The sequence below is a fragment of the Chamaea fasciata genome, unplaced genomic scaffold, assembly GCF_029207755.1.
Source record: "Chamaea fasciata isolate MVZ Bird 193981 ecotype frontalis unplaced genomic scaffold, bChaFas1.0.hap1 SCAF_4, whole genome shotgun sequence".
NCBI lineage: Eukaryota > Metazoa > Chordata > Aves > Passeriformes > Sylviidae > Chamaea > Chamaea fasciata.
The window spans coordinates 78739960-78755634 of NW_027094089.1; the positions used below are offsets into that span (position 1 = coordinate 78739960).

General features: G+C 43.6%; 1 protein-coding gene across 3 annotated transcripts in view; it reads left to right on the forward strand.

The window, feature by feature from the left end:
* Positions 1 to 3780: 3780 nt before the first annotated feature.
* The window catches only part of DACH2 (dachshund family transcription factor 2), a 245583-nt gene continuing 233688 nt past the window's right edge, over positions 3781 to 15675 (forward strand). Inside the window, exon 1 of one of the 3 annotated variants that reach the window (XM_066182190.1) lies at positions 3781 to 4355. In XM_066182190.1, coding sequence (XP_066038287.1) covers positions 3862 to 4355 — 494 coding nt within the window. In that variant the 5' untranslated portion in view covers positions 3781 to 3861. The remainder of the gene's footprint in view (positions 4356 to 15675) is intronic. The other 2 variants (XM_066182189.1, XM_066182188.1) reach the window with 2 other exon arrangements.

The window sequence follows — 15675 nt, forward strand, 5'->3', positions numbered from 1 at the left end:
CAATTACAATCAGTGGTAATTCATTATTTATCGATTCTGCGTTATGCACACATTAATACAATACATTTAATCACCTAAGAGAGAGGATCATTTTTATATTGATACTTAGACATTTAGATTCATCAGTTTTATGTAAAATCCTCGATGTTTAGGTGGGAAGTTTTAATCCACAATTCCAAAAAAACCTCAGCTGAAATGTCAGAACTAAATTGAATACAAGTGTCAAGTACGAGTGCGTCTAGAAAAATGTGGGCACAAAGAATGACACACTAATTTCAGTCTCTTCTTTTTTTCTCACGTCAGTGGCCTACATTTGTTAATATAATTGTGGGTACTCTTTTCAAGGAATCCAAAGCATTAAACACTAAAGAAGCAGAAAGCTAATACTGTTTTTTTTCCTTCCTTTTCAAGCTGTTACTGAGAAGTAGCACCATGAGGGCTTTGCACGCTCAGGATATAAGCTCAGAGCTCACTAGGGCGGGTTACCAGCTTTCCACTGGGCCCTGAGGAATTTCTTTGTTAAGGATGAGGAGAAGGGTTTGTCACTTGGACTCCAGTTGGGTTGGGATTCAGGAAAGAAAAGGTGTTTCATTTCGATATGATTAGGGTGCATTGCAAATGCATCGTCCAATTATCTTTCATTTTGGACCCACAGTTACGTTTGGCCCTTGTAAGTCTATATTCACATTTATTCCCTCCCGCTTATTTTAGGGAAAATCCAAGTTCTTTACTAAAAAGTGGCAATTTTTTCCTATGATCTACTCACATTGGATGCACCTCTATGAAGTCCATAGGGAAAAAAAAAGGTGTAAAAAAAAATTGGGATATCTATGGAATTCCTATTTTTATTGTCCTCCCTGACATTTGGCTACTGAGAAAAACTGCGATGACGCACAAATAGCACTATTGAGCTTTCCAATCTTTTCTAAACAAAATTATTAGTTTTAGTTCATACCCTACTGCTTCACTTAGCTGTCATCAGTTTTCCTCAGTGTCTGCCCTTTGTCAGGTGTGTCACCCATAATTTTCTCCCTGGATCCCATGGAGAGCAGATGCCGTGTTCCTTCCAGGTGGCAATAAGGGATTTCCAGAATGCTGTTGACTAGGGCTTTCCTCTCTCCTCCTGCATCAGGGAAGATTCTTTCCCATTTCACTCCAGTGGGGCATATTCAAGGACGATAAAAACAAAAACAAACAAATTGAACCTTTGCTTGACATCTTGCCATACAAACACAGCCAATTTTTGTATAGGATCAATACACACTACACCAATATTTCTATGGCTGCCAGTGAAAGAAAACAGAGTGTTTTGCACACCAGTCAAAAACGAAGAAAAATGATGAAAACTTACATTTAAAGTAATATTCTGAAATACTTATTTCAGCTATATGGAGGCTTGGTAGTTTGTACACATTCTGATTACGTACTGCTGGACTCCATTCAAATAAACCATCTGGATACTTTATAACTGACAAGATATTAGTGGATGATTGTTAGGCTTTAGTAACTTTGCCTTGTCTTTAACAAAATTACGGAGAAATAATAATATTCATGGATATAGTTGATTTGTATATGCTTAGTTGAACTGGACAGCTGCCTGGAATTAATTCTCAAACCTTGAGCATTTTCTAAGTTTCAGAGCCGTTCTTCTCTCCATGGACAGTCACCTCTCAAGGGCACTGCTTTTACTACAGCCTTTATGATTTTATATTGCTTCATGCCACTCCAACTCGCTGGGTGTTGATGTGCAAGGCTTCCTCTGGCCTTGCAAAAATTCAGTCTTATTTAGAAATATGTTTAGCTTATGGAAGGCATTAAAGTCAAAAAGGAAAAAGAATCTTCTTGGTGGATTTTGATTGTCGCATTAATCTCAAAGGGGGAAAAAAGTCTTTAAAAGGGCAGTGTTTGAATCTGATTTATTAAATCTCTTAATAGCAATCTTGTTCAGAAAATTAACACCCAGAAGTTTCTATCTGGAGTCAGTTATTTGCTATTTCTATACTTTCCAGTATATAAATACCTCAGATGAGTTCAGGGCTTGATTGTACTGATCACTTTGCCAAAGTAAGTAGCCCCTGCCTCACAGAGCTTCCAGTCTATGGTTTGAGCCTAAAAAAGATGCATGAACTACTTCAGAGAATATGAGAATTCTTATTGAAAGGTATTAATTTAAACTAAGTTAAGTGCAAATTCTGCCTTAGTTTCAGGCAGTGAGGTTAGAGACCTAAAACTAGTGGCCAAGCGTCTCAAAACACATAAAATCAATGGGGAGAAGGGGAGGTTCCTCCAGAGTGTAATTTAAGATCAGTTATGTTCACAAATATAGCAATTTAGTTAGCATACAGTCATCTTCTCTCATCTAAAATGGGATTACTCATAATGCAAAAAACATTAGACTTTGCAGAGAAGGTGCCTAAGTAAGCAAGCCTAACAAAAGGAAAGCGAAGATGGCACACACAGGCAATGGAACCTCAGAAATAGCTGAAATGCTCGGTTGGTATTCCTTACTTGGCAGCATCGAAAAGTTTTGTTTATTCTTTTCTGCTTGCTTTGTTTATTGAATGGCTTAGGCGAAACCTTAAAAAAAAAAAAAAAAAAAAAAAAAAAAAAAGGGAGGGGAGTGAAAAAGTTAAATGACTAGGAAAGAAGGAAAGATAAAGAATGCTAACCGGTGGGAACAAACAGGAAAGAAGGATGTTGAAACACAGGAGAAACGGGAAGAGGGTGGGAAAAGAGTTGTGATGTAACACCGGGAGAGGGTGAGAAGCAAATAACCAATGCAGCCAGCATTGGATGTCTGATCATCCTTCGGCTCCTCTTGTCCAGGGAGCAGGCACGCAGGGGGCTTGGCAGTTCTTGTGCCACCTGCCCTGGATGGGGTGGAGGAGGCGCAGGATGTGCCGGCTCCCGGGGATGTTCGCAGGCCCAGGTCCCACATGGTGCTTGTGGAGGCAGCGTGAGGAGAGGGCCGAGCCCGTTGAAGCTAAACCACAACCGATGCCGCACCGAGCCTGCGAATTTCAACCAACTGCGTGCCAGACCTTCCGAGAACGGGCTTCGCCTGGCGTGAGCCACCCCAAACTTGCACGTCTCTCACATCTCCCTCCGTCCTGCTTGTGCCCCTCTCTGGAGGGTCTGGCTTGCTTTAGGCCTGACTTAGTGGCCGAGGACCCGCACCCCTGTGCTGGGCCGGTGCCACCGCTCTCGGTGCATTCCCGGTCCGCGTTTGTCTCACGTACCAAAAGGAGCCTCGCACCGCCGCCCCGCCTCCCCGCTCCCCTCAGTCCTGGAGGGGCACAGGTGTTCTGACACTTCCAAACGTGCCAGGGCTCAGCGGCCGCTCCAGCTCCCTGGGGAAGGGATGGGGACAGCCCCAGCGCTGCGTCCCCTCCGCTCCCTTCCCTCTGAGCGCGGGGAAACTCCCGCGGGACCCCCTCCCGCTGCGGGGACCGGGACCCCATCACCGCCTGCGGAGCCCCGCGGCATCCCGTCACAACTCGCGGAACGGGACGTTCTCCCAGCCCGTGGAGCGAGAGCCCCCCGCAGCCCCGGGGTCGTCCCCCCCCCCCAAAAGAGAAAAACTTTGCCCCGAGTTGCCGGGGCGCGCTGCCCGCGCTCCCCCACGCCCCCCGCCCCAGGTGCGCGGCCGGCGCTGCCCCGCCCCGCCCGCGCCCGCAGCCACTGGCGGCGGCGGCGCTGGCGGCGGGCGGGGCGCATTGGCTGGAGGGCGCCGTCACTCTCCCCCGGCGGCGCTGGGGAGGGGTCTGGGCGCTGCGTGCGGGCGGCGGGAGCGCGGCGGTCCGGCCGCACCGCACGGAGCGCAGCGCGGGGCTGAGGCAGCCGCGGGGAGCCGCGCCGGCCATGGCGGTGTCCGCGCCGCCCGTTATCGCCGCAACTTCCAGCGGCGGCGGCGCGGGGGGCTCGGCGGGGTTGTTCCGGGCGGACCCGCTATACTCCAGCCCCGCGGAGTCCCCGCGCCTCACCAACAGCCTCGTCAACACTTTCCTCTCGGCCGGCGGCGGCGGCGGGGCCGGCGCGGGCGGCGGCGGCGGCGGCGGCGGCAACGAGTGTAAGATGGTCGACCTGCACGGGGTGAAGGTGGCCTCGTTCCTCGTGGAGGGGCAGGAGCTGATCTGCCTGCCGCAGGTCTTTGATCTCTTCCTCAAGCACCTGGTGGGAGGGCTGCACACGGTCTACACCAAGCTGAAGCGGCTGGATATATCGCCCGTGGTGTGCACGGTGGAGCAGGTCCGCATCCTGCGCGGGCTGGGGGCCATCCAGCCCGGCGTCAACCGCTGCAAGCTCATCACCAGGAAGGACTTCGAAACTTTGTACAACGACTGCACCAACGCGAGGTGAGCGCAGGCTCCGCTCTCGGCCCCGGGGGAGGGGAGCGTGGGGGGCACCGCGGGGCTGGGGTGCGGCGGTGCCGACATGGAAAACTTTCCCTGCTTCCCTCAGCCCCCGCCATGGCCGGGACCGCCGGGCAGCGGAGCGGCTCCGCGCGCTGGGCTCCAAACTTTTCTCCGAACAGGGAAAGACGATAGTTTTCTCAAACGCTCCTTTAAAAAAAAAAAAAAAAAAAATCCCCAGCCCAAATCCCCAAAAGTTTTCTCCGTTATTTTCGTCCCGCTGGAAGCCGCGGTCGTGCTCCGGCGCTCCCGCGGGCGGTGCCAGCCGGGTGCCCGGGCAGGGGCTGCGTGTCCCGGTGCCCCCGGGGCGGCTCCGGAGCGGCCGCAGCCCCTGCCCTGCCCGGCTTCGGTCACCGAGCCCCCGGATCCCCGCTGGCTCCTGCACACTCGGGGTTATGATCCCGGTTTGTGACCTCGTGGCTGCTGCCTTTAGAAATGATAATGATCTAAATAAACACAAAACCCTCTCGGGGCTCGGCAGGAGCGCTGGTGCCGTGGGGCAGGGTGTGAGGCAGGGGCTTCGGAGATGCCATTCCCCGCTTCAGCAGCTGGTGAGGGACGTCTCCAGAAACATTTCCATGTCAGCGTGCTGCTGCTTTCTGTGGCAGCAAACTTTCTTTACAGCCGCTTTCAGCGAGCTCTGAGTGCGATATCCGACTTGCAGCGTCCCAGTGCTCGGTGTCTGTGGGCTTTGTGTCCCTGGTTCGACCTGCTTAGCTCTGGGCGGGGGTTTTGTTTTTAATAACTTAATTTCGTCCCAGTGCGGGGCCTGATCCTGCACTCGGCGCTGAAGCAGGAGCAAAACCGGGAGTCATTCTTGAATGCGGTGTTTGCCTTGTTTCAAATCATTTTATATCACAGGTGGCAGTTTAGAGATGCACTTAATTCCTAGATCTTAGTATCGTATTGACTAGCTTCCTAGATCTGTTAATATGAACTGTTTGCTTCTTTCCTTGCTCTCGTTCTGTCGGTGTAACCTCTTCTCCCGCTGCCTGTTTCAATGTCAGGCACTTCGATGACATCACACCCACGGCTTTATTAAAGTGATGGGTTTGAAAGCAAGGTCTGAGACTTACATTAATTTTATTCAAATACATTAGATGACTGAGGGGCACATTTAACACGTAAATGCTTTTGTGAAATGTTTCTGAGACTCGACTAGAGTGAAAGTTGGTGGTTAAAGAAATACATCTCGTTAATTTCTGTGACCGTGCCAAACTTTTCCATTAGGGAAATACAGGATCTGATTTGATGATGCAGCCTGCAGACGCAGTCTTAATGATTTCTGCTCTCTCAGAACCAGCGATTTAATGTCTCGAAATGCTGGGGTGTTGTATGTTTGAAACTTGCATTTCCCAACTTTTTCTTTTTTTTTTTTCTTTTTTTTTTTTCCTCTTCTCTTTGACAAAGACTTATGGTAGTGATAGGGCGAGGGGATGGGTAATGCAGGGAGCAGTGGGAAGGGCGCGTAGGGCTGTAGGTGAGGAGCCAAGTGATGCTCCAAGAGGGGCTGAAAGGAGCAGGGAGTGGAACGGAGCCCTGGAGAAGGGCTGGGGATAAGGCAGGGCAGTGTCAGGGGCTCCTGCAGGGCAGAGCTCTCAGCTCAGACTCACACGTGTTGAATGTGCTTAAACTCTCCTCACCCTGCTGTGGAAACCTTGTATTTTTTACCCGTTTAAGAATAGCAGATCGCTTTACCTCTCTCTGTTTTATGCCTCGTGAAGATGCCGCTGGTTGGAAGGAGCTGCCCACATCGAGGTGTTCTGCATTCACGGTTTCAGGTGTAAGGCACGAAGAGTGTTATCAGCACACCTGAAACTCTGCTCAAGGATTGTAGCCTAATGTTAATTGTATTCTGTCATGCTAATTAAATGCTTAATGCCTCATTTTATTTACAGATTATTATTTCCCTTGAACAGTCCGTACTTACTGGAGAGAATGTTGGGTAAAAGTAGTTAAATACATGAGTAATCTTAATTATTTTTGTTTGCTGTGAAGTGACCTGAGAAGCACTGCGGTGCACGTTATCAAACAAATTAAATGCTGTAGAACTGTTAAAAGACATGCTCACAGTTTTTAGTTCTGTACCTGCAAAGTGAAGGCTTGAAAATGTGTGGTCTTTTACAAATACTGCTTTCAACTCGGAGTACTGTGCATTGCTTTTCTAGTTAAGTTTTTTTTTTTTTTTTTAATTGATAGCTATTTATGTATTTATTTGAATACTGTAGAAATGCTGCAGTAAACTCCAGAGCTGCCAGGAAAAGCAGTAAGAAATGCTGGGTATCATTATTTTCACTAGTAATCGACTTGTAAAAGTCGACATCTCTTATGATAGTGTGCACGTTTAGTTATTTTTTTAATTGGAATGCAAACTCATCAGTTATATATAACTAAAAAAAAAAAGATAAATTCTATTTCTGTTGCTTAATCTATTGTATTTTTCTAGTTGAGTTTGTCTGCAGAGCTTGAAAGAGCTGCAGAGGAGCACACCCATGGACAAAAGTTTTTTGGTGTTTGTGTTCTGTAGCAGGAGTTACTCTGTCCAGCAGCTCTGACCTGTGTATTTTCATACTACATTCACCTGCACTGTTCAAATTTTTATTCACATGTTTGCAGAGTGTTCCTAAAATGTTTGGTGCTAGCCAGCACCACGCACTCTTTAATTTGCAGGCAAGGTCTGTGAAATGAAACTAACTGCTCATTTCATTGCAGGTCCCACCTTTGAGTGAGTAAAACATACTGACAAAATCTACCTCCTGATGGGCAGTACCTTAGAAGATAACTTAAATTATAGAGGAATGCTTAAATTTAGTAGTAAAGCCTAACATTTATATAATTAAAAAAAAAAAACCCCAAACAAACCCAAACTCTAATGAGGACTTATTTTTAAAAGGAAATTTAAAACTGTAGTAAGAGCATGTTTTTGATAGCACATATCAGTCCTGAAAAATAGGATTATGTGGGTATGATCACAACCTCTTCCACACGGTTCCATATTTGATGGATGCTACTGGCCACTGAGGAAGCATAGTGTTGGTCTGGATTATTCAGTGGATGGTCACAATACTTTCCAGAAAAGAGCATTTCAGTACTTAGCACATTTTTCATGATTTAAAGGAATCAGTTAAGCTAATATTTTGCATTACTTCGGCTATTCACAAACAATAAAAGGCTTTAGAAATGAATTTAAGCAGTAAATGCAGACATTTAATTTTATGAGATAATGAGGGTCTAGTCATGTTGACTATTAAATGCTACCCTATAGTCAGCAGTACTCAGTCTTTTATTAGGAGACTGATGTCAAGATTATAATTAAAGCAATCCAGCCATGTAGCACTGCACACAGCTTCCTGTATATTGATAGGAAATGTGGACATCCGATTGTCCATAAACTTCTTTCCCTGAGTGGATATTTAGCCTGCATTCAGACTTGGCCAGATTTATGGATTTTGGAGGTGTTAGCATTTTTAAATTAAGATCAGTTTTTCAATTTCCTTCTTTTCCTTGGAGGGGGGGCTCACTTCAGACACCCTGGAGAGAGATCACTGGCAAAGTGGATTCTGCTTGGGATGGAAAAAGGAGTTCTCCCACTTTCTGAGCAGTGTAGTTACGCTTTTGGAAAAATCCCTCTTTCTTTTTGGGTATCTTGAAAGTCTGTGCCTGTTCAAAACTCCTAAAATACTTGAATATTTTCATCAGATGCATATCTAATCTGTAGAACCCTTGATTAAAATTCCCTTCTTTCTTCATAGCACTAGAGCTCCCCATTTGAAGGATAACATGCTTTTCCTCCAAAATGGAGTATTTGTATGATTCCTGCATGTGTATATGCATAATACATATGTAATTTTCTACTGAGACTTCTACAACTGAAAAATACTGTGTTTTTGTAGCAAAGACAAAAAAGCTAAACAATTAGGTATTAATGATATTCTTGTTGCATATTCAAAAGGTCTTTGCAAGCATTTCTTCTCCTTTTTTTCTTTTCACCATTTCAACCTGCAGAACTCTTCACTGTCACTTCAAATCACACAATTCTACAAAGATAAAACAACATTTAAACTCATTTGCTTTGGGAGGAAAATTGAGCATTTGCACCCAATAAGCCTGATTGTGGAACTGCATGCAAATTGTGTTTTGATTTATCTCTTTTGCACTTTTTTCCATTTGAATTGATCTTGCATTAATTTCGCCAAGCAGCTCTGTGAGGCTGCAGATGTTGCCCTGTGTTTAATAAATCAATGAGACAGATCTGAATGAATCACTTCAGATGGATTCTCTGCTCGGTTTGATGTCTAGATGTTATTCTTAGCTTGTTATCATGACAGATGCATTAATGTTCCCATACACTGCCAGCAATGTCAAAGAGATTGAAGCTTTTAAAGTGGCGGTATCCCCTTTTCCCCCTTCTGTTGGAATAACTAAATTGCCTTTAGGAATAGGTCAAAATATAAATTTAATCTTGGCATTTTTGCGGGGGAAGATGCTAAACTTCTGATAGTATTATAGCGCAGGCAAATGCAGATTCTTACAGAATGATTAATTATTCCCAAATAGTGGAGATCAATATTAAAATCTAAACATAGGATGGCTCCTTAATAGAGTAACCACTTTCTCAGCATTAATATTTCATTGTAATAGGAATGATACGAATAAATAATATAAGACTAGAACATGTTAAAAGTATTGCTATAAATAGAATATCATCGTGTCCAAATTGATTACAGGCTGAAGTAAGGCTTTTCTCTTTTTTTACCTCATTAAGAATTTTCTTTTAAAGTTAAGTATGTCTGGATTCAACATCTGTTAGATTTAAAATACTTGTTTATTAGGTTTCTGCTACTACTCCCCACGTAGGGCCAGTTGTGTTAGAGAAGTTGTTGATCACCTTTAATTTCGGGTTTAATCTGTTATCCGTTATATTGGACAGAACCTGTGGAACACAAACCATAAAAGGCTGGAACGTGTCTTTTTGGAAAGGTTTTAAATTCTGAATAAAAGATAGCACAAAGTGCAAAGTACCCTGCCATGAATAATGAAGATCTATTTCCTACGTAGGCTATGCACAGCTTATATTCTTCAGTGTTTACTAAGCCACTCATGGTCATCTTTGTTTTTCTTCAGAGGATAAAACATGGTTTTGTGCAATCGTTTTGTTAAACCTGATTTTTCTCTGTGACACTTTTATTTTAATTTAAAAAATTACCAAGAATGTTCCTGTTCCCGATCTTACCTCGACACAGAAGAACTTCGACTTTTTGTCTTTAAGGCTTCTGGGAATAAACTGGAGAAACTGGCTGTAACGGATCTAGATTTATGTTGGCATTCTTGGTATTCTTGCTCCAGTAGTTCCAATTTGATAAAGGAAACAATATATGTAATAGAAATTCACAGTTTATTCAAATGAGTTTAAGCTTTAGCATTGTTATATTTGCCTTTCTCTCACCAATATATCAATGTGTGGCAATAGCATTATACTCAGAAAGCCTCCAGAAGGGACCAGCTCTGTAGATGGGGAATTATTCTCACGCTGGGGCTATGGCTGGACACGTAGCCTCTGTTTGTGCCCTGGTTTGAAAGGCAGGGGAAATCAACTTTGGTGGGACTGAGGAGCACAGCAAAACCCACTGAATTAAAGGATCACGTTTTATTGTGTGGCAGTGACCTTAGAGTGAGAAACTTGGTAATTTTGCAGTAAATATTTCAAATGAGCCTTGTGAGGTGTTTTAAAGAATTGTCTTGTTTATTTCCCTGCTTTCAGGCTGGAATTGGTGTTTTGTGAAGGCTGTTTGTCAGCATTAGTACTAAAGGGGTGTTGAAATCTGGGCTGTAAAGTCTCTGTTTTGGCTTTGCTGAGGTGAACCTCCCTTTCATGCCAGGATCCGCTTGCCAGAACGAGGGCAAAGAATTTTAAAGTGTTTCTAGGATCTGAGCCCTTCTCATCAAAGGTGGGACATACTTACTGAGCTCTGCTTTCGAAGGAATTATGTGTTCCTATGTTTTTGGATCTGATCTTGTACTTGCTGAATGTAGGATCTTGAATCTCTTTTGTGCCTTTCCAGAGGTGGTAATTACAAATTTTCTGAAGTTACAAACAAAAATATCCAAATCCTTACTTTAAAATACATGGAAAGTTCCCAGCTGGTCACTTTTGTGAGTTTTGTGTGATTATCAGTGTAATAAAACCTGAAGGTGTATGGAAATGCGTGATTTTAATGGTTATTTACATACACAGAACTAATATCAAACCCAAACATAATGAGGCTACTTGAGAGTTCCTGCTGTCTGGGATATGTTCCTTTGCTGTAAGCTAAGGCAAGGTTTTTATATGCTCCGATTAAACCTGCATTCCCAAGCACAAGTATGCTAGTTAGTAATGATTCTTGGTGATTTAGATTTATCCTGCTTGATATTAGAACTGTCCCTCGGGGCTACAAGCTTTTGATCTTTGTTCCCTCTTGGTAAAACAGGGTTATCCAAAGTGACTTAGTAATAGGGTTTCCCCTCTCCCTCTGTTCCACAACCTGTAAGAAGCACTGATACCTATTAACTAATATACTTTGATACCTGCCCCAGAAGGTTCCAATATCCGAATCCTGTAAAGCGGGAGTTTCTTTGCTTGCCTTTTAATTTTTGGTAGCGCAGCCGTGTTGTTGCCTTGTGTGTTTGTGTAAAGTTTATTGTCACTGCCAGGCGTGGGGAGATTATTTTCCCTTGTCAGTACATCTTGACCCGCTGAGCCCGTTTTGCTCATTAAAATAGATTATGTCAGAGCCTTTCGTGACTCACTCGCAAAATACCCCCTTCTCCAGAAAGTAAGAACCAAGCCCAATTAATGTGCTCCCTTTATTACTGTGCAGTGGTTTAAAGTGTGATGTTTAGCAGTGTGTATTGCTCCTACGATAAGGTATAAAATGTTCGATTGCAATTGTGCCTGATGTTATCAAGTTTCTGGAAATTGATATCTGGTACCAGCATTTAACCTACATCCACTCTGTCTCCTATCTATGGGATGGGTTTAAAAGAAAAAGTACTATTGATCTGTAGCTGGATTAAAGTTTGAAATCAGCAACAGCACGAGCACAAAAGGCTTTTTTATGATTTCTCAGCTTGCCATTGATCTACCAGTTTTATTGCATTCATTATTTATTAAAAGAATTTGCAAGCTAAACATAACGTTAAGCTAGTTTGCACACAGGGACTGCACTTAGGAAATTGAATGGAAATTGCATTAGAGATGAACATCTGTGCTATTTTTCCACTCGTGTGTTTATGGGTTTGTATAAAAGGTGTATTGGATTAACAGTTATAACCATTATAGCTTGCAGCAATATGTTAGAACCCCAAGCATTTAGTAGTTATTTAAGAAGGAGACTCTTATTTCTTACATTAAAAAGTATGGTAATGCCATGACAAACAGAGCTTTTATTAGATTATTCTTTATTAATGGGCTTTTTTCAACTAATGTGTAAAACTTGAGGTGTCTTGCTATATTATGCATGTGCGCTATTATCTATGGTACATAAAGCTCCATTAATATTGTCCTTAATTGAAGGTTTCCAGTGACAGTATTAGCTAAGGATTTGGCATATAGTCACTGAAGTATTGAAATGTATTTTATAGGAATGTAAATACTGAAACAATCCTTAATATATGTTCCTTCAGATTTTTTTTCCAGCAAGTCAGCTACTTACTCTCTTCCTTGAGCTGGATGCCTTTTGTGAGGTATCATATCAATGAATCAAGTGAAGTCTTCAATATTTTGAAGTATTTTTCCATTTCAGTTAAATGGTTCAGATACCCTTAACACTGCCTGTAGCGGTGTGTGGCATACAAAGTGTAGGGTAGATCTAGAATTTTGAGGTCATGTCCTGTGATGATTTCAGAGTTTCTTTCTTGATTGTGCTCCTTCTGTAAAACAGAGGAAAAATTACTTCAGAGGCTTTGGGTGAAAAGTGTGTTTGTACAATCAAGATGTTACCTATTTTTTTTGGTCTGGAAGTAAGTCCAGTCTGTTTATGATTAAAATGTATTGAAGTATGTCACGTTGTGCATCGCCAGTGCACTTGCAGTCATTCTGTTCAAGACTCAGCCTGATTACAGCTTGCAAGACTTGAGGGTTTCCTGTGCTCAGACACAGAAATGAGCTTCATGCCAGGAGGTTGTGCTGCCTCCTTTGAATGCCACCCCCGCATCCTCTCTGTCTCTGGTAGGACGACAGTATTTTGAGCAGAGGTAGCTCTGATTTTTCTTTGAAAGAATCTCAGGGCTGGGTTTTTTTTTTTCAGCAACATTTTGCTTTTACTGTTCTTAGTCTTCCTCACTCTTGTTCCCAGCCGTAGGCTCCTGTGATCAGAGTTTTCGTGTTCTACCAGACATCACATTTCAGCTACCCTGTAAGTTGAAGCAGGAGTTATATTTAATACAGGACTTATGCAATTAAGATATACACATATTCATTGATAAAATGTTTACGTACACACAAATTTATGTATGATGCCATTTAAATTAAACTTCTGCATTTTTTCAGAACTCTGTCAACCATGGAAATCAACCTTGATTTTTGGAGAGGGAGACTTTAGAATAACCCAGAAATTTAGTTTAAATGTGCATTCGCTATGGGCGTGAACTAAAATTGCTAAATAAGCTTACAGGGCTGTGTGGGCTATCTTGGAGTCCTTAGTTAAAGTCTTTAGGTTTTTGTATGCTTGTGATAGCAATGTGAGTGAGTAACATTCTCAGCTTGTAATTCAATTCTGTCCAGTCCGTGGCAAGAAACCTTTTAGCCTGGGATGCCCTTGTGGTGTTTTAAGTCAGCTAAACACCATGACTTTTTTCTTACTTGTTTTCAAACCTAAATGGACAGAGGAATTACAACATAACCCTTTTTATTTTAAAAAGTTCATGAGAGTTACATCACACTGTGTATACAGTTCCAAATCTATTTCGCAGAATCGCTGAATTGTGGAGATTAGCAGTGTCCTCTTGAGGTCATCTTTGTGCGTTTTGAGATGATGGCCATCCCTGTCTCTAAACTGGAGTGATGTGGACTGGATGGATGGACCATGGATGAGGAATTGGCTGGATGCTCAGAGCTCTAGATATCCAGGTGGTGCCCAGTGAGCAGTGGTGTTCGAGGGTCGGGATGGGCACTGGTGCTGTTTAACACTGGTGTCAGTGACAGGGACATGAAGCCCTTGGGGACAGGGACAGGGACGTGGAGCCATTGGTGTCAGGGACAGGGACATGGAACCCTTGGTGACAGGGACATGGAGCCCTTGGTGACAGGGACATGGAGCCCTTGGTGACAGGGACAGGGGTGGAACCCTCAGGAGCAGCCCCAGGCTGGGTGAGGTGGTCACACACTGGAGGGAAGGCACGGATCCAGAGGGACAAAAGTGGGACTGGGCAAACCTCGTGGAGCTGGAAAAGGCCAGGTTCAGGGTGCTGACTGCCCAGAGCAGCCACGGCTGCCCCTGGATCCCTGGAAGTATCCAAGGACAGGTTGGATGGGGCTTGGAGCAACCTGGGATAGGGGAAGGTGTCCTTGCCCATGGGAGGGGTTGGGATGAGCTTTATGGTCCCTTCCAAACCATTGTGGGATTCTGTGGTCTAGACCAGTTCTCTGTCTCAGCAGGGTCAACTGAAGTTGGTTGTCCTGAGCTGTCTCCAGTTAGATTTTGAATATTTGCATGGCTTGAAACTCAGCCTTTCTGGGCAGCTTATTTGCAGAGTAGAAATTAACTGTGGTGTGGAAGAAAGATTTTATTGGGATGGCTGGATTCTGTGGGAGTTGGGAGTAGATGTCACTGTCAGCTACTGCTGAGGTCAGTGCCCCTGCTGAGGAGTCACTCAGGTCAGCACGGGCACTCTGGTGGTGTGTTTGTCCTTCCTGGGAATCAGCCATGCCGTCTTGTGCCATCTCTGTCTCACAAACAATTTCCTAAAATCCTGTGGGTGTGCTGAGTAGCTGACTTGTCCTATCCCCCACCACCCCTAGAGAAGAATATTTGTAATTAAAAAAATAAAGGTCACTGAGAAGATCTCTCTTGGCACAAGAGGTTGTGCCAGTAGGGGGATTTAGTTACTTGTATGTTGCAGTAACTTAAGAGTTGCTAATTACAAAGATAAAGCTAGTTGAAAGAAAAAATACTTTGAGCTTCATTTAGAACCCCTAATCAGCATGTTTAAGATATTACACATTATGCTTTTTCTTACATGTGTAGTGGTTGCTTTTGCCTTTTGCAAGTTTTACATGCTAGCTAATAGACTGTTTTGATAACAGTTAATCAGAGAATGTCCTGTGTCTGTGAAATGTTATCCCTGTTGTTTTCTGTAAGGCTGATGAAGGCATCTCTCTTCAGGGCTGCAGGTGTCTGCAGCTGCCTCCTCTCCTCCTCGTACTTTTAAATGTTGTTGTGTGCTGAAAGAGGGCAATTTTCTAAAGAGCTGCTGAGACAATACTGAAAAATAGAAGCAGGAAAAATGTCAAGTCTTTCCAGTGAGACTTAAAATACATGTCTGAACAAGAAAAACTGAAACTCCTCCTCCAAGCACACAAAAAGTCCCAAAACCAACAATAAAAAAAAAAAAAAAAGAGCAGAGCATGGTGGTAAATAGCTGCAGTTAGACAAGAGCAGAATATGGATACTGAAACAGGACCCAAGGTAATGAACTCGGTGTTCTGTTCCTCTGTTGTATGAGCTTGTTGCTGAAGGATGTATTTGCAGGTTTGGGGAGTCTTTTGGCTTGTAAGGCTTTATTTGTTGGGTGGTTTTTGTTTTTGTTTTTTTTTTTTTTTTTAAATGTGGCAGTTCATGTATCCGATAGGTGACTTATCAAAATTCTTTGAGTTGAGCATCCTGCCATTACAAAATCGTTTTTGTGTTCTCCCAGGCTGTGTGACTGTTTGCAGAGAGCTCAGTGCAGGCTGTCTGCGCCTTTTTCTCCTCTGCTGCATTCCAGGTGTGTGCCGTGCCTGTGTGCCTGGACTGATGTGCTGCTCTCAAGAGCCCCAGTGCCTCTTGCAGGAGCCCTCAGCAAGTGTTTGGCCAGAATTCTTGCTGTAACACTCTGCAAACCTCACTTGTTCTCATGGTCAGCAGTGCTGAAGGACATTAATTGGTCCTCCATGTTCTATCAAGTAAGATCTCTTGTCTCAGAACCAGAATTGCTGTCACTTCTTTCTGCTCTGTTTTTATGAATTCCCTTACTTGCTACACAAGTGACTTTTCATTCAAACAAATATCTTCTTTCTGGAACT